This window comes from Mesoplodon mirus (assembly GCF_964341445.2).
Source record: "Mesoplodon mirus genome assembly, chromosome: 18".
NCBI lineage: Eukaryota > Metazoa > Chordata > Mammalia > Artiodactyla > Ziphiidae > Mesoplodon > Mesoplodon mirus.
In genome coordinates, this window is record NC_138994.1 from 17,668,647 (window position 1) to 17,687,023 (window position 18,377).

The 18,377-nt window shown below is 55.1% G+C and overlaps 2 protein-coding genes across 4 annotated transcripts; both read left to right on the forward strand.

Moving 5' to 3' along the window:
* Positions 1–3,421: 3,421 nt before the first annotated feature.
* Positions 3,422–8,407, forward strand: MRPL38 (mitochondrial ribosomal protein L38). The gene is made up of 9 exons (XM_082604964.1): positions 3,422–3,568; positions 3,685–3,864; positions 5,199–5,333; positions 5,413–5,621; positions 6,160–6,232; positions 6,403–6,448; positions 7,332–7,490; positions 7,689–7,825; positions 8,048–8,407. The coding sequence occupies exons 1-9, from the start codon at positions 3,502–3,504 to the stop codon at positions 8,182–8,184; spliced, it is 1,143 nt and encodes a 380-aa protein (XP_082461090.1). The 5' UTR covers positions 3,422–3,501; the 3' UTR covers positions 8,185–8,407.
* Positions 8,408–9,581: 1,174 nt separating this feature from the next.
* Positions 9,582–14,632, forward strand: TRIM65 (tripartite motif containing 65). 3 transcript variants are annotated; one of them, XM_082604961.1, is made up of 6 exons: positions 9,584–10,360; positions 11,792–11,887; positions 12,134–12,367; positions 12,453–12,627; positions 12,765–12,830; positions 13,385–14,632. In XM_082604961.1, the coding sequence occupies exons 1-6, from the start codon at positions 9,749–9,751 to the stop codon at positions 13,957–13,959; spliced, it is 1,758 nt and encodes a 585-aa protein (XP_082461087.1). In that variant the 5' UTR covers positions 9,584–9,748; the 3' UTR covers positions 13,960–14,632. The 3 variants fall into 3 exon arrangements, with proteins under 3 accessions (XP_082461088.1, XP_082461087.1, XP_082461089.1); XM_082604963.1 differs by having other exon boundaries at positions 9,587–10,087; XM_082604962.1 differs by lacking the exon at positions 12,765–12,830 and having other exon boundaries at positions 9,582–10,360.
* The last annotated feature ends 3,745 nt before the right edge of the window (positions 14,633–18,377 follow it).

Consider the following 18,377-nt stretch of genomic DNA (forward strand, 5'->3'; position numbering starts at 1 on the left):
GATCCCCAAGCTGCTGCTTGGGGTGGTGCCCACACAGAGGAGGGACGCATTCGTGTCCCATTAGAAGCCTTGTTGAAGCTTGGAATTCAATCCTCTCAACACACACTTAACGAATTCCCACCTGTGTGAAGGGCCGGAGGTGGGTCTAAGGTTGGGTACAGCCTGGGAGCAGCTGGCATTGAAGCAATCACCTGACAAACATGTGGGTGATGACAGGCACATGTTGGGGGAGGGTGCAGGGAGACCCAACAGGAATGAGTTTAGAATTAGGGGGCAGGTCGACGAGGCTCTGTATACCTTGTTAAAGTTTGAATCTTTATCTTCAGGGCAATGGGTATTCATTGAAGGGTTTTAAACAGGGTGGAACCATCTTTGTGTTTTAGAAAAAGTACTGTGGCTTTGGGTGGAGAACAGACCAACCGGAGGGGGCAAGAGTGGGGACAGGGAAGCGGGCAGAAGGCTGTCTGCCGTGGTATAGGGGAGATGGGACAGCACAGCACTGGGCATGGCACGGAGGGACCTGGTGCCTGACATGCAGGCAGGGTCAGGAAGGAAGACGTGTCGAGGAGGACCCTCAGGATGCTGTCTTGGGCAACTGGGTGCCCATGGGAACAGCCAAGTAGACACATTCCACGGGCACTTAGTTACGGTGACACGTTACCCAATGCCTGTAACTGCTCTGGATCCCTGTCACTGGCGTTGAGGTGTGGCAGGTGGCTTACACACCCTCTTTTCATTAACGTTCCCCCACACCACAGGTGGGAGACGGCTGCACACAGGAGTGAGTGTTATGTATCTGCTGATCTTTCCTTTTCCCTTCAAAATTATAAACAATTCCTCAAGGTCATAACCCAGATGTTCCCTGTAGAAAGAGAAATATTGGTGGAAAGTAATGATGATCAAAGACACTGGCTGGGCTAATACTTCCAGTTTCAAGAGTTATTCATGTTTATTATTTGCCTCAAGTTGATAGCAGTGGGAATCCCTGCTAGGCCTTTCAAACAGTTAAAATCCCAGCAAGCCCCATTCTTGGAGGGTTCTAGGGCAGCGAGAGAACAGGAATGTTTTTCAAAAGTAAGGAATATGGAGAAATAATAGCCATCTGAGTGACTAGCAAACCCTGTGCCTCTGCCCCTGGAGGTCCCATGAGTCTTCATTTCTTGAGGGGCAGGCTGGAGTGGGGGTGGGTTTAGAGGCATGTAGAAGAGGATTCAGAAACAAAAGGAGAAGATAAAATAGCAAAGGAGGCCAGATTTAAACACACGCAGGACTTTAGAAATATAGGAACCCCTGTGCTCCTCCCGGCCTGAGGCACAGTCCTGGTCTGCTCACAACCTTCAGCTCTGCTCTTCGATCAGCAGAATTTCACAAATTAATAAGCAGTGCCTCCAGGAACTTCCCTGGCGGTCCAGTGGTTAAGACTCCGCGCTTCCACTGCAGGGGGTGTGAGTTAGATCCCTGGTCGGGGAACTAAGATCCCACATGCCACGCAGCGCGGCCAAAAAAATAAAATAAGTAACATCTGAATAAAAATGAAAATATAAAAAATAATAAAAATAAGCAATGACTCCTTAAGGGCAGGACTGGGTCTTACGGGCCTTAACATATAGTAGCTGTGCATTGATGGGAAAATTGGGAGTGACAGTGAGTTTAGCTGTTTGGCTGCTGTTTATGAAAACCAAATTCAAGGTGTGGCCACTTCCTGCTGGATTAAGAGACCCCTCATGCCATTTCAGTGTGAATGTGAGGCTCAAGCTTCTGCTAGTACCAGAGCAACTGAATGGGTCAGCAGCCCTGGTTGAGACATCAGGGAAGGCTTCCTGGAGGGACCACTTCACGGGGTCTAGGAGGTAGCCAAGCAACAGGGGGAAAGGTAAGGAGTGCAAGGCAGAAGTAACAGCATGTGCAAAGGTCCAGTGCCAGGGGGAGAAAAGTGCTGAGTAAGTGAAAATGTGAAACCGAGTCCCTGTAAAACCATGTTCCCTTACCGAGTTTATGATTAACCTCTCTATCCAAAACTTGATTCCCTTTCTTATCCCCTCTGATCTCAATCCTGTGCTAACTGAACAGTAATCAACCAGAGTCAGATGACTAAAACTGCTGCTGTTGATAACATCGTTAATGTACCAAAATTGCTATTATTATAGATATCGCCATTCATGTGCAAACTCAGGCCGTTTCTCCAGGGCAAGATGAGCTAACAGACCCCCAAGCCATGGACCACCTGGCCAGAGAGTTGAAAACCAGAAACATCCTGATTCCCAAAACTTTGATTAAGAAATGTAGGGACTTCCCTGGTGGTCCAGTGGTTAAGACTTCGCCTTCCAATGCAGGGGGTGCAGGTTCCATCCCTGGTCAGGGAGCTAAGATCCCAAATGCCTTGCAGTCAAAAACCAAAACAGAAAACAGAAGCAATATTGTAACAAATTCAATAAAGACTTTAAAAGCGGTCCATATTTTAAAAAATTCTTTTAAAAAATGTCAAAAAATGATGATTAATCCCAGCTTCCTTTTTCCTCCCCTAAAAAAAAAAAAAAAAAACACAAAATAAAACCCAAAGACCAAGGTGGGGTGGATCTGAGGTTTGTCTCCCACTCCCTTGCTTGGTGCCCTGCAATAAATCTACTATGCTGCAAATCCAGTGTCAAGAGTCTGGCTTTCTGCATCACAGGCACAAGAGCCCTTTGCTGGGTTACAAACGGTTGGTGTCATGGAAGCTTGAATTCCAGGACAGAGGGACCAGAGCAGAAGCGGGTCCAGATCACCAGGGGTACCGTTTCATCTTGTTAGAACTGAATCCCAAGAACAACACAACCCTGAAAAGGTTTAAGCAAAGGCAAAAACTTGGAGGTGATCAAAAGCTAACACATATCCCACAGTTAAGTGCTTTATATATGTTAATTCACATTTAATCCTTCTAACAATCCTATGAGGTAAGCACTATTACTACGTGCTTTTTTTTTCCAAATGAGGAAACTGCAAGGGCGACAGCAAGGTCACAATCTGGAATCTGAACCCAAGTAGGAGGACTCCTGAATCCCTGCTCGCAACCCCTTCCCCTGCCCTTGCTGCCGGAGGTGCTCAGGATGCTGCCTTCAGGGACTGGGTGACCCTTGAGAGAGAGCAGCACCCAGAGCCCCGCAAAGCGCCTACCTCGTTGAGCCGAGGCGGCTGCGGGCCCGGCCGACCGTCCCCAGTCTGTGCCGCCCCCTGGTGGCTGGACGCGGGAAGGGGTCCGGACCGCTCACAGCTCCGCCTCGCCGTTCACCACCGGTCACTTCCGGAGACGGGGCGCCCGAGGTTCGCAGCCACCTCCCGGAGGGAGGAGCTCGGGGATCCCAGGAAGTAAGACTCCTGGGCCTAGGAAGGGGCGTGGATCCTATGACGCTAGGGCGGGGCTTCCGCCGTGCGCTCAGGCGCTGCTGCGGCCGCCTCTTCCGGGTCTTAGGAGTGGCGGCGGCGACTTCGGCGGCGGCGGCGGCGGCGGCGGCCTGAGGGAAGATGGCGGCGACCTGGTGGCGAGTCGCGGTGTACGGAAGTCGGAGGTGGCGGGGCTTCAGCACCTCAGGTGAGGGCTCTTGGAGGTCTCCGTATAGCCAAACCCTGGGGATCGAGCCAGCTCCCGCCCCCGACCTCCGTGGGGCCGGGTCGGGGCCGGCCTGACGTCCCGCTGTCTGCCCGCAGCCGCCCTGAGCCGCCGGACCGCTCCTCTGGGGCCGATGCCCAACGAGGTCATCGACGTGAGCAACCTGGAGCGGCTGAAGAAGTACCGCAGCTTCGACCGCTACCGGCGCCGGGCGGAGCAGGAGGCGCGGGACCCGCACTGGTGGCGGACCTACCGGCAGCATTTCGGGGAGCAGTCAGGTGCGGGGCGACCGGAGCTGGGCAGTGACCCCGCCGCCTTGGGACTCGGGGGTGCCCCTCCGGCGTCCTCCCCGAGCTTGGGGGAGGGGGCCTGCCAGCGTTCCCGTGCGCACCGGTGGCGATTTAGTCCCACCAGGATTTTTCACACCTTTCGGTTCCCCTACTTGGAACGTTCCCTTCTCTCATTATTAGAGTTCCACCTTAGATATTTCTTCACCTAAAGCCCTTTCCTGACCAGCTCCCCACGGCCCAGTTCCGGGTTAGAACGCCCCTCTCTGCTCCTATAATACTGTTCATGTAGCCTTGGCCACACCGTATCCTGACTCTTTTCGCTGTCTCCCTCCCAGTTTATGAGCTCCCTAAGGATGGGGATCCTGCCTGTCTTGACCACCATTGGATCCTTGCACCCGCACAGTGCTTAGCACGTAGGTGTGCAATACTTTGCTGAATTAAATTGAAAGCCCTGGGCAAGGTGACTCAGGGACCCTGCTCCTGAGAGACTAACTACGCTTAAGGAGTTTGTTCTTTGGAAAGCATTTATGAAGGCATTTTAATGATGGTTAAGGGCACACATGTGGAATCTTATTTAAACCCAAGTCAATCTCTTGGGAGTGACTTCCCTGAGGTTCAGTTTCCTCAACTGTAAAATAAAAAGATTGTGTGTCACAAGATCGTTGTGAGGATTAAAGGATACAGTTAATCGGAATTCTTAGACTAACGTCACTCCTGATGTGGGCTCAGTGTCTTTTTCTTATTGTCATAGTCTACCGTAAATGGGAAAGGGTGCTGGATTGAAAGTTTTCTAGGGTCTTGCACCTCAGAGTGTGTTCTGGGAACAGCAGCATGGGCATTACCTAGGAGCTTGTTAGGAATGCAGAGTCTCAGGCCCCACGCTAACCTGCTGATTCAGAATCTGAATTTGAACAAGTTTCCCAGGTGACTTGTGTGGTTTTGTGCATTAAAGTGTGAGAAGTGCTTCTTTCCTTCTAGCTTCAGCTCTGAATTCTGCCAGGTACACAGGTGCGAGTCCATGGCCAGCTGTGAACAGGCTTGAAGGTGATCCCTAACTATAACTGGGATGACCATCCACCTCGATTTCCCGTGACCGAGACAGATGATGTAACCTGGTTTAGGAATCAGTCTCAAGTTATATCCAATTTGCTCAGCAACTGGACCCTGTTCATGTCTGTGAAGCTGACTACACAGTGTATTTTAGTTTTGTGAATTAAAGGGTAAGCTTTAGCAGCAGAGCTTGCCCAGTGAAAGGAAAGGTATGGACAGGCAGCTTAACCAAGACCTGATCCCACTTTCTCCAACACACCTTCCCTCCCCAGATCCCAAAGACAAGATTGACATTGGGTTGCCTCCACCTAAGGTCTGCCGGACCCAACAGCTGTTGGAGCGGAAGCGGGTCCTCCGGGCGCTGCGGGCCAATGTGGAGGAAGAACGGGCCGCTCGCCTCCGCACAGGTAAGCCTTTCCAAGGGAGAGGGTCCTGGGTGTGTCCCTGCCCTGACCCTGCATCCCAGCTGGCATCATTCCTTCCCAGCACGCATCCCACTGGAGGCAGTGAGGGCTGAGTGGGAGAGGACCTGTGGCCCCTACCACAAGCAGCGTCTGGCCGAACACTACGGCCTCTATCGAGACCTGTTCCACGGGGCCACCTTCGTGCCCCGAGTCCCCCTGCACGTGGCCTACGCTGTAGGCGAGGACGACTTGGTGCCTGTGTACTACGGCAATGAGGTCACTCCAACTGAGGTAACTGCTGGCCTGTGCCCCTCCCCGCCCTGTGTACGCAGACACATCCCACCATGGGGCCACAGACAACAACTCCTTTTTGAAAGCATTTATAGAGGTGGTTTGTATGGTGGTTAAGGACACAAGCATGGCATCTGTGTAGGCTGATCTGGGGTTTTCTTGTTCTCTGTCTCCTCTTTTTGATTTCCTGATAAACAACACCATGATACAGTAATTACAAGGAAGAGAATGTAAAATGAAAGGAAAAGAATCTCCATCTTGGTATACTACTGTGACTGATTGTCTTCAGAGTGCCCTCCTAGCCCCTGGTCATTGGCCTTCTTGTGGTTCACATCTCTGGATAGTCAACTCTGTAGGGTTCTTTCTATAAGTCTCTCTTTGCCCACCTGCCTCTCAAGGGGCTGTCATGGGCATTTGGTTCAGAATGGGCTCCTTTCTCCAAGGTTCCTCAGGCTCCTGACCTCCAGAACGAAGGTCTGTTTAGAACAGCTTGTCCATCCCTGACGGGGGGACAGCTCCTTCGTTCTTTCCCCACCAGGCTGCCCAGGCCCCGGAGGTGACCTATGAGGCAGACGAAGGCTCCATGTGGACACTGCTGCTCACCAACTTGGGTAGGTGTCTGGGGCTCACTAGGACTCCTGCCTCCTTCACCTCCTGTGAGCCAGGGCCCTGGGGAGCTGGGGGAGGGGCCAGATGGAAAGCTCCAGCCCCAGCTCCTTCCAAGGGAGGAGCTGGGAAGGGGCGGCAGTTCCCGCAGTCAGTGGGGTGTGTTTGTGTGCAGATGGACACCTGCTGGAACCGGATGCCGAGTATTTGCACTGGCTGGTGTGAGTACCTGGGGTAGGGGAGTGGGTCCGAAGCATTCCAGGAGGTCCTGGCATCCTGGAAAGAGCTGCACCTGAATTTCAGTCTTGGCTCCACCATCCCTGGAGGTGGTTCGTCACCTCTGCTTCCTGAGGGTGTCAGGGGCCCTCTGATCCAGTGGCTGAAGACGGGTGCAGAAGGAAAGCAGGCAGTGGGCCTTGGCCTCTCCCACAGGCCTCCTGGTCTCCCTGAACTCATTTCCTCACCTGTAAAACTAGGATGATGCCACCACATGCCGTAGCCACCCTGAGGGGCTCTGTGACAGTCAAATGGGAAAGGAGTCCATGAGAGGCCTCTGGTACCTGTGGGCTGCCTCTTGTTTTCTCGGTGGCCTTTGGTTCTGAGCACCAGGCCAAGGGGAGGAGGTTAGGCATTTTTATTCAACTGCAGTTACTAGCCTGTGCAACAGGACCCTCTGGGGAGTTGTACCTGGGGCAGGTACAGCGGCCATCCCAGTGCCAGGCTGGGCAAACACTCCCTGACAAACCTAGAGGCTTTGGGAAACGGGGAGAAAAACAGCCCAAGGTCGCATGGCTCTCCTGCATGCACGGCTGTGGCATCCCCACAGCCCCCCAGGGCCAGTAAACGGGCTGCTTGACCTAGCTCTCATCTTGATAGTTCCTGGGGCCCTTGTCGGCCTCTGAGCCCCTACTGTTCCGTCCACAAGTTTGCAGTCCCTCCGAGGGTGTACAGAGCTCTACTTCCTACTTGACTGTACAATAGAGATCATTTTAGGGTCTCTCTTCCTGGGGAGGTGTATCAATCTCTAGGGGGCACACGGGTGGGGGATGTTCCTGCTGCCACCCCCCGCGAGTGGCAATTAACAGATGCTTTTTCTCCCACCAGAACCAACATCCCGGGCAACAGGGTGGCTGAAGGACAGGAGACGTGTCCCTACCTGCCCCCCTTCCCTGCCCGAGGCTCCGGCTTCCACCGCTTTGCCTTTCTGCTCTTCAAGCAGGACAAGCCAATCGACTTCTCTGGGGACACCCGGCCCTCACCTTGGTAATCTGTGCCCCCCCCACACACACACACACAGCTACCCCCAGCCTCAGGCCAGCTTCCCAGCAGTGGTCAGTCTTTCTCAGTTCTCCTCTCTCGTAACTTGAGCTGTGCTAGGCAGACCCTAAGGGGCTTCTCAGCATTGCCTGTGGGGCTCTGATGCCCCCCTCCCCACTCTCTAATGCTCCTCTCTTCCTCCAGCTACCAGCTTGCCCTGCGGACCTTCCACACTTTTGATTTCTACAAGAAACACCAAGATGCCATGACTCCAGCTGGCCTGGCCTTCTTCCAGTGCCGCTGGGATGATTCGGTCACCCACATCTTCCACCAGCTCCTGGGTAAGGGCAGAGTGGGCTGGGGGAGGGGGCGGCTGGCCTGAGCTCACAGACCTCTCCTGACGTGCCAGGAGGAGCGCCTGTCAGGAGAGGGCCACCAGCAGGCGTGCCACTCCTGGGGTGGGCTGGCTGGGTGGTGCCAGCCTGGGCAGTCCCACCTGGCAGATGAGAGAGGGGCTCAGGCCAGCAGCAGTCCACACACACGCCCCTTCACTCTTCTTGCAGACATGCGAGAGCCTGTGTTTGAGTTTGTGCGGCCACCCCCCTATCACCCTAAGCAGAAGTGCTTCCCCCACCGGCAGCCCCTGCGCTACCTGGACCGGTACAGAGACAGTCACGAACCCACCTATGGCATCTACTGAGTGGCTGGAGTGCCACCCCCCTCAGAGAGTGGACTGGGCCTCTCAGGCCACCCTGTCAGGCTCTGCAGGCGGGAGCAATAGAGACACAGTGCCAAGGGGGCCAAGCATTGGGGTTCTCTGGCCTGCCTGAGGCAGCCCCTCTGCTGCCCTCCCAGCAGGCCCAGGGCTTGGGAGTGAAGAAGGCTGGGGAGTTGGGGGTATGAATATATTGATTTTTGCTGTAGCTGGTCTGGGTCTATGTTCTGGGAGCAACCAGAGTGCCCCCTGGTGGGACTCTTGCTTTATGGGTGGGAAGAAGGCTGCCTCCCACCCCAGGAGGTGACCCCTCACCTCTGCTTCCTGAGGGTGTCAGAAGCCCTGCGATCCACTGGCTGAAGACGGGTGCAGAAGAAAAGCAGGCAGTGGGCCCTGGCTGCTCCCACAGTCCTCTTGAAAGAAATTTGCCAGCCCTGGGCATTGGCCCCTTGCTCGCTATTCACAGGCTCCTGGCCTCCAGATGCTTTGAATAAGAAACATTGTCAGGTGGGGCAAAGGCAGGTCTCAGAGATCTCTGGGCACGCCCCCTGCTCAGAACCCAGAAGGCTTCTGAGTGCTTGCTGGATGGTTAGGGTATTTCTCCTCTCTAAAGGCAAAGACTGCCTAGTAGCCAGTCAAGAGATCAATGCACCTTTTCCAGCAAGAGAAACTTCACATACTGCCACACAGAAGACATAATATGCTTGCTGCATCGAAGGGAGAGGACGCCCCGCCTCAAAATTAGGCCAGCTCCTTTGGAAAGAAAGAGTTAACCCTCCTCCAACTCATGCGGGCCCAACACACACTGCCCCAGGGCAGGTGGGTTAGCAGTCAGGATCCTTCTGTGCTCAGCTGCAGGGGAACCACCTCTCTAAAAAGTGAGGTTCCAGAACAGTTGGGACCTGCAAACAAGGAACTCTCCCCAGCAGAGGGCTGACACCAAGAGGGGATTCCAAGTGCAGTTGAAGCTTGCTTTGAGTTTCCATTAAAGGGGGTAGGAAGGAACCACTGTTTTTTGGTCTCTGTCTCTTGGTAACCAGAAATTTCCACCTCACTGTTTACTTTGAAAGAACCAAAATTGGGCATAACCTAGAGAAGGGAGACACCCTAATCCGGCAAGTGCCTGAAACTCAGCTCAAGGAGAAAGTGCAGCAGGGCCCCTCGGGTCAGGAGAGAGCATTTAATGGGTACTAGCTGTGTGCCCCATGCTCATTGCCAGGCACTCCCATGTGCGGTCCTGTTCCATTTAATCGCCAAAACCCCTGGGAGGTAGATAACAACAACCCTTGTTGTTAGTAGTATTTGCATGAGATTTTCAGATTAGGGGCTCAGAAGAGGTTCCCGTGGTCGCCCTCAGCCAGGAGGAGGCCTGGAGGCCTGACAGGTTTCCCAAGCCTCGTGTGTCCAGATTCCCTGCACGGGAGCTGCTGGACTGAGGATCTAGGGAAGCAGGATGGAGGTCCCAGAGAGAGCTGGACCCCAACTCGCAGCCCGGGGTGGTAAAAGGCAGGCAGGGGTGTCTCGGAGTTGACAGGGGCCGAGCAACGGAATGGGAAGCCAATCCCGCAGCCGTCGGCGCAGGGTGGAGCGAGCGCGCTGGGAGTGGCGGCTGGTCGGGGCGGAAGAAGGGCTGTCAAGTTCGTCTTCCCAGGCGGGTCTTGGCTCCGCCCGCCGCACCCACACCCGGGCGCCGGCGGTCCCTTTAAGAGGCTCCGGTCTTCCGCCCGCCCGCCTGGGGCCGCCCGCCGCCGCCATGGCCGCGCAGAGGCTGGAGGACACGCTGACCTGTGCCATCTGCCTGGGGCTCTACCAGGACCCGGTGACGCTGCTCTGCGGCCACAACTTCTGCAGGGCCTGTATCCGGGCCTGGTGGAGCCACCACGAGAAGGTGTGCCCCGAGTGCTGGGCGCCCTTCCCCGACAGCGTCGAGCTGCGCCGCAACGTGGCTCTGAGCGGCGTGCTGGAGGGCCTGTGCGCCCGGCAGGCGCCCGCGCCCGCGCCCGACCCCGACCCCGGCCCCGGCGCCCGCTGCCCCCGGCACGGGAGGCCGCTCGAGCTTTTCTGCCGCACCGAGGGCCTCTGCGTGTGCAGCGTGTGCACCGTGCGCGAGTGTCGCCTCCACGAGCGGACGCTGCTGGACGCCGAGCGCCGAGAGCGCGAGGTGACCCTCGGGGGACCCCGTCCTGCTCTCTGCGCCCGGGCGGGGCTGGCAGCTTCAGCAGCTTCGCTTGGCCCTGTTTTTATTCTGGTTTGAAATGAGGTGGTGGTCAGAAAATAGATGCTTGGAGTAGAGATGTTAGAGCTGGTGACGGGTCCAGGGTGAAGTTACAGGGGTGAGTGGCTGAGATGGAATGAGGAGGTCAAGGAGCCCAGAGCCAGATGTGGAGGATCATCCCTGTGGCTGCTGAAGGCACAGAGTAAGGACAGGGTGTTACTGCTTGTGGGGCCTAACCTTGCACTAAGCATCGAAGTTTGCAGTGGAGGGCAGCACCAGGGAGAGAGGGAGGAGCAGGTGGTACAGCCGGCGGCAGGCGTACTGCAGGAGCTACAGTTTGGCTAGGGAGAGGGGACGTGACGCTGGGGTGTGAGGGGCTGGATGTGTGCCAGAGGTCACGGCGGTCAGGGTGCAGGCTGAGCTCTGGGTGGGCACAGGAGAAGTCGAGGGCAGCCAGGGCCCTGGGCTGCCCGCTAGCCTGAGGGGTGGGAACGTGGGGAGCCACGGTCCCTGGAATCTCTCCCCCCGTTCAGCCCTTCCTTTCCTGCTGCCAGGAGGCATTTTCAAGGCAGCTTACACCTACTGCCCAGTGTCCCAGGGACACGTGGGGGAGAGTCAGGGTGAACCAGAAAAGTCTGCCCTGCCTCCTCCTACCTTCAGCATGTCTTACGTGCTGGAGGCGGTGAGGCCTGAACAGAGGCACAAGCGTTGTTGCACTTAGGAGGATCTGATTACTTTGGCCTGTTTCCTCATCTGTGAATCGGGAATAACATCCGTCCTTCCATCAAAGTGTTGCTGGGACGAGAAGAATCGAGACAGGCTCTTGACCTGGTACAGGGAACCAAACCCTAGCAGATGCGCAGTCCTGAACTACGAGAGTATAGCATTTTGATCCTCGAGGAGACCAGACATGTCACGACCAAATAGGGGTGCCCCCTTCCCCCTCAGGTCCAAAGCTGGGCCTGAGGACTGGCCAGGCATTTGGAAGAACCCACCTTATACCTGCGCTGCACTGCCCACCTGTCAAAAAGCTTTGGTGCTTTGGGTCGTCGCCCCTTCCCCGCAAGGCCGCCTAAGCTCCCATTTATTGACTGGGGGTAGTGGGGGGCTGCTCTGCCCCAGGTTGCTCGTCTTCAGCCCAAGGCCTCTGCGCCACCCTGCTCCCGGTGGGGAAGGGGCCTTGTCCAGGCCTCCCTGGGACTCTGACCCAGTTCTCCCGGGACTCACACCAAGGCTGATGCTCTGCGTGCTGGCCTCACCTGGGGTGGCATGAGGAGGGGATGCCCAGCATCTGCAGGTGTTTAGACTGGCTGAGGGGGGAACTTCACAGCCGATCCTGGCCCCCTCTTGTCACCTGTCCCCTGGTGGGCACCACAGGCCCAGCTGAGAGCCACACTGGAGGTCACCCAGCAGCAGGCCACCCAAGCTGAGAGCCAGCTACAGGAGCTGCAGCAGCGAAGCAGCCAGATCCAGGTATAAGGCCTGTCTGTTCCACACCCCCCATGTCCTCATGCTGTGTCCTTCAAGCAGCCACCGGCTGGTCCCTGGGACACTGGGCAGTAGGTGTAAGCTGCCTTGAAAATGCCTCCTGGCAGCAGGAAAGGAAGGGCTGAACGGGGGGAGAGATTCCAGGGACCGTGGCTCCCCACGTTCCCACCCCTCAGGCTAGCGGGCAGCCCAGGGCCCTGGCTGCCCTCGACTTCTCCTGTGCCCACCCAGAGCTCAGCCTGCACCCTGACCTCCGTGATCTCTGGCAAGTTCAGCCGCCTGCTGCAGGCCCTGGAGATGCAGCGGGACTTGGCTCTGAGGGACATCGAGGTGGCCAAGACACAGGCGCTGGAACAGGCCCGGGACGAGAAACAGCGACTGCAGGGCCACCTGGAGGCCTTGTCTTGCTGTGACCACAGGATTTGCAACCTCCTGGAGCAATTGGATGACCGGACCTTCCTCCAGGTACCGGGCCTTGGGGCGGCAGGGTGGGGGACCGGTGTGCCTGCCCCTCGTGTCCCGGCTTACTGCAGCTGTCCCCGGGGCTCAGGAATCACAGCTCCTGGTGCCCCCAGGCCCTCTTGGGCCACTGACTCTCCCACATTGGGATGAAGATGAGCAGCTGGGTGGCCTGAAGGAGTCCCTGAGCCAGCTGTGTGCCCTCCTCCTGGAAGAGGGGGGCCACCCCGGAGCACCAGCTGAGGCTGCTGACTTTGGCTCCATGGGTAAGGCTGACCCCAGATCTCTCTCTACCCCTCTGGGCCCAGCTGTTCTTCCCACTGGGGTGGTAATGGAGTCAGGACCCAGCCCCCCATGAGCTCCCCTCCAGATCACTCCCCTAAAACACTGCTTTGCCCCCTAGAGGCCCCAGGTCCCCTGGCACCAGTCCCGAGCCTCGTTTGTCCACTGAGGAGGAAACTCTGGCAGAGTAAGAAGGCCCATTGAATGTGTATGTGCACCTGTGTGAGCGTGTGCGTGTGAGTGCATTGTGTGTACACGTGGGTCTGTGTGTGTACACGTGTGCACTGTGCGCACGTGTGTGTGCAGGGCACGTGCTGTGACTGTTCTGTACAGGAAGTCTGTTTCACTCCCCTCCCTGGGGCTAGACTCGCCCCCCTGCACACCTGTTGCAGGATGCACACCTCTTAAATGTGCAGCCAGTGTAGTGTTTAAGGAGATTCTGGGCACACAGGTCTGGGATCGATCACAGTTCTTCCACTTACTACGAAGTTAGGTGACCTTTCTGAACCTCCGTTTTCTCATCTGTGAAACGAGGCTGATGGAAGGTTCCACCTCGGGTTGCATGGAGGAGGGTTGGATGCTGAGATGATGTCCATGTTAGCTCAGCTTGCAGTCGCCCCGGCAGATGTCTGGCGATCCGCCCGTGGAGCTTCAGTTGCTGTCTCTCCCCTCTGGGGACAGGATGGTGGCCAGGCACAGGCACCCTTGCCTGCTCACGTTCCGTCCATCTCTGCCCAACAGATTATCGCAACCTGACCTTCGACCCCGTCAGCGCCAACCGTCACTTCTACCTGTCTCGGCAAGACCAGCGGGTAAAGCACTGTCGCAAGCCCCGGGGCCCAGATGGGCCGGGCAGCTTCGAGCTCTGGCAGGTGCAGTGTGCCCAGAGCTTCCAGGCCGGGCGGCACTACTGGGAGGTACATGCGTCCAACCACTCGGTGACGCTGGGCGTCGCCTACTCGGAACTGACGAGGCGCAAGCTGGGGCCCCACACAGACAACATCGGCCGCGGGCCCAGCTCCTGGGGGCTCTGCATTCAGGAGGACAGCACCCAGGCCTGGCACAATGGGGAGGCCCAGCGCCTCCCGGGGGTATCAGGGCGGCTCCTGGGCATGGATTTGGACCTGACCTCTGGCTGCCTCACCTTCTACAGCCTGGAGCCCGAGACCCAACCCTTGTATACCTTCCATGCCATCTTCGCCCGGCCCCTCCACCCCGTTTTCTGGCTCCTTGAGGGTAGGACCCTGACCCTGTGCCATCGGCCCGAGGCCGAGCTCCCTCCAGGGCTCCAGGAAGAGGCCTCAGGGCTCAGCTGAGGAAGGCACGGGATGGAGCTCGGGGTCAGGACTAGGTGCCACCTGGCCTGTGGGCCCAAGAACTGCCCCAGCCCCTGGCCTGAGGGCCTGAGGCCACAGCTCTAACAGGACCAGTTGTTGGCCGGACGACCGAGTCAGGACCAGGCTGAGCCACTTGGAGAGAGAGGTGGGTGGAGCCTCCAAACTGGAGTTTACCTTTCCAGCCTCTCTGAAGGGGACAGGGGCTAAAGGAAATAAAATGGGAGCCCAGTTCTAGGCAGTGCCTGGACCTCAGAGGCTAGCGCAGTGCCCAGGGCTCCTGGTCCTTCAGGAGAGCGAGTGTGGTGCGGGACACACCGCAGAGTGGGACAGACGAAATCATACGTGCAACAGCCGCAGTGTAGACCGAGGAACGAACGATTCCTAGAGGGAATCTTGGGAAAATTGATGTTTACCTTTTCCCTCCTCATCTTTATCTCTTTTCTTTTTGTTATTTTCCTTAACATTTGGGATATTTTGGTCTTCTTCTTTTACTTTGTACATCCTTGTGATCGTATTCTATGAACAATTGTGTTTTCTGCGCGTTTTATTTAACAAGCATTTTTCACATTGTTAAAATCTTTTCTCTGAATGACTACGGTATAGACAGTCATTCTAATGACAAAGACAAATTCTAATCAGAATTTGTTTACCCATTATTTTTTTTTTTTTTTTTTTTTTTTTTTTTTTGCGGTAGGCGGGCCTCTCACTGTTGTGGCCTCTCCCCTTGCAGAGCACAGGCTCCGGACGCGCAGGCTCAGCGGCCATGGCTCACGGGCCCAGCCGCTCTGCGGCATGTGGGATCTTCCCAGACCGGGGCACGAACCCGTGTCCCCTGCATCGGCAGGCGGACTCTCAACCACTGCGCCACCAGGGAAGCCCTGTTTACCCATTATTGGACATTCAAAACGTTTTACTTGAGGGCTCTAAAAATATGGCCGTGATGACTATTTTTGAACAGAAAGCTTTGGCCATATTTATTGTTATGTACATAGGCTACATTTCCTAAAGAGGAATTGCTCAACAGAGAAACAATGAACACTTGAAGATTTTTTATTTTTATACAAAGGACCAAAATAAAGAAACCTTGAGTCAGGCCAGCTAGTGCCCCTGCCCCGCCATCCCACCAGGCAAGTTGTTGTGGCAGAGCCTCAGCCGCCGTCTTCCCCACCTCATCCCCAGCCAGGGTGTGGGGATTAAGCACAGTCATTCGTGTACGTGCCAGCACACTGCCAACTCCTTTTATTTTGGTTTTTGCTCTTCAGAACATGTTTCCGCGAAGATCCTTGTACGTGTTTTTGCTTGTGTTTCTGGGAGTGAGGGTGCTGGGCCATAGGGGAGCAGTAGTTTTGTACTTGAAATGTTCCATTTGATCTGGGTGGTGGTTCCAAGGGTGTTTGCTTTATAACTTTTCCCACTGGACACTCACGTTTTATATACTCACGTGTAAGTATCTGACAATAAAAGTTTTAAAGGATAACACATACTCCAAAAATTACAAAATATTTTTATATAAAGTGTACCTCCCTCCCCACATGGTAACCTGGCCACTGCCGCTGCCACGGTTGCAGACTCCATCTTGTGGCCTCACTCCTCAGCCGTGTGGCTCTCTGTTCAAGGGCAGGGCCAGGCATCTGATTGGTGCAGCCTGGGCAAGGAGCTTCCAGTAAGATTCCTAAGGTGGGGAGGTCCCCAAACACGGGAAGGAGGTTGTGACACTGGGCAGCCCGACAGTGTGACAGCTGGGTTAACAACAGGAGCTGAAAGACCCGGCAGGGCAGAATGCAGGACTGGACTGGTCAGGTAGCCATCATCACTGGCTGTCCCGGCATACAGATTCTAACTGTCCCTCTTGATCCCAGAGCCCCGACACCCGACACAAGTGTCCAGCTAGCCGAGCCCACGTTCTGAAAGGGGCAGAGATAGGAAGAACAGCCCCCTTTCTGGTGGGAAGTGCCTTGGGTCATTTATTCTGTGGGTTTACTTTTTTATTGGGTTGTTAGTCCTTTCCATGTTGTCCTGTGGGAAGGTTCTATATTGTGATCATTAACCTTTGTTTACGTATAACACTACTGCCATTTTTCTTTTTTCTTTTTTTTTTTTTTTTTTTGCCGTGATGCTTGTGGGATCTTAGTTCCCCGACTGGGGGTCGAACCTGGGCCCCTGCAGTGCAAGCGCTGAGTCCTAACCACTGGACCACCAGGGATGTCTTTTTTTTTTTTTTTTTTTCCTTGCGGTACGCGGGCCTCTCACTGCCACAACCTCTCCCGTTGCGGAGCACAGGCTCCGGACGCGCAGGCTCAGCGGCCATGGCTCACGGGCCCAGCCACTCCGCGGCATGTGGGATCCTCCCAGACCAGGGCACGAACCCGCGTCCCCTGCATCAGCAGGCGGACCCCCAGCCACTGCGCCACCAGGGAAGCCCAGAAGTCCCTATTTTTATAGAGTGCTATGGAGAAGTGCTTCCCAAGTAGGTCTGGAGGCAAGCACTGACAAATCTCCTGGACAGCTACTTCAGATTAAATTCGCTGGGTCCTCCTGATTCTAACAGGACTCTCTGCCTCCTCTCCAGGAAAAATGCCTTGGTGTAGAGGGAGAAAGAAGCATGGGCTTTGGGGTGTAACTTTTATAAAGAGGACACATTTGATGAGCCTAGGGGTGTTTCCAGCATCTCCACCCCACTCCTCATGGTTTCTGGGCGTCTGTGAGGCAGAATCAGCAGGGTGGGCACAGGGACAGAAAAAGAGCAGGGGAGGGCGGGAGAGATTTTAAAAGACAGGGGCCTCTGGGCCAGTGGAGTTGGAGGGAGTTGGATTGGAGGCCAGAGAGGGGAGGGGTAAAGAGAATAAGAGGCTGCTCTTGCCCAGGCAGGAAGGGATGGAAGGGAGCAGCGTGGTGACAATAGGAAATGTGGCTTCAAGTAACACGGGGCTGGAAGCTAGAAGACAATGGAGCCAGGCCTTTGAGACTGAGGGGGAAAGATTTCCATTTAGAATTCCATACATGGGACTTCCCTGGTGGTCCAGTGGTTGAGAATCTGCCTTCCAATGCAGGGGACACAGGTTCAATCCCTCGTCGGGGAACTAAGATCCCACATGCCACGGGGCAACTAAGCCCACGCACCACAACTGCTCAGCCCACATGCTCTGGAGCCCGCGCACCACAACCAAAGATCCCGCATGCCACAAGAAAGACCCGACGCAGCCATAAATAAGTAAATAAATATTAGAATTCCACACCCAGCCAAACTGTCAATCATGGGCAAAGCCTGCACCAAGACATTTGCAGACACTTCCGCATCTGTTCCCAGGAAGCCCCCAGAGCACCCACTTTTCAAAAATGAAAGAAATTAATGAAGGGAAAGGGAGACCTGGGATCCAAGCACAACACAAGAGCTCAACACAAAGGAGAAGCGATAAAGAATCAAAATTTCCAGAAATACGAGCACAGACATTCACATATTCAAGGCTTATAAGCATGTGCTTTAGAGACGAGGAGGTAAGTGCTGGAAGAGGTGGTTAAGAGTTGAACCTGGTTGTCCATGGGAGCAAGAATCTGGAGGAGGTGGGACATGGGACTGCCAGTTTTTGTTATAAGCCTCATTAAATTGTTTAGTTTTTAGATACTCTAAATATAGTACTTTGAAATAAACACAAGTGTTTTAAAGCATGTCAATAGCATAAAGAAGTGCTACTGTGGGACATGGCTTGGATCCCATTTCCATTTTTTTTGAGAGATGCAAGCAAAGCTAGGCGTGGCTTGCTAAGTACTATCATTTGCTCAACTGCTTTTGCTTGTTTGTTTTTGTTTCTGTTTGACTTTTTGTTATTGGGTTTTTTTGGTAAGCAGTACTGCAGCCAGACAAGGTCATTTATGATATGAGGTTTAGGATTACTTTCAGGTTGCACCTTCTGGGCTTAAATTCCACCTCCTCCACAGGACTAGTTATGTGACCTCTGGCAAGATATGTAACCTATTGGAATTCTATTTCCCCCCCTTCATGACAGTCCTGGCAAGGGCAGAGTGAGATGCAGGCGTGAGCAGAGCGTCAGTTACCCTTTCCCCTTAAGAGCCAATTCATTTCAAGAATAATGAATATATTGGGCAACTTAAAGCTACCGTAGGGCTTCCCTGGTGGTGCAGTGGTTGAGAGTCCGCCTGCCGATGCAGGGGACGTGGGTTCGTGCCCCGGCCGGGGAGGATCCCACATGCCATGGAGCGGCTGGGCCTGTGAGCCGTGGCCGCTGAGCCTGCGCATCTGGCGCCTGTGCTCTGCACCCGGAGAGGCCACAACAGTGACAGGCCTGCGTACCGCAAAAAAAAAAAAAAAAAAAAGCCACCGTAATAGAAATGAAGTATCAAAATGCAGCCACCCTGGCAAATCACATCTCCAGGCTTTC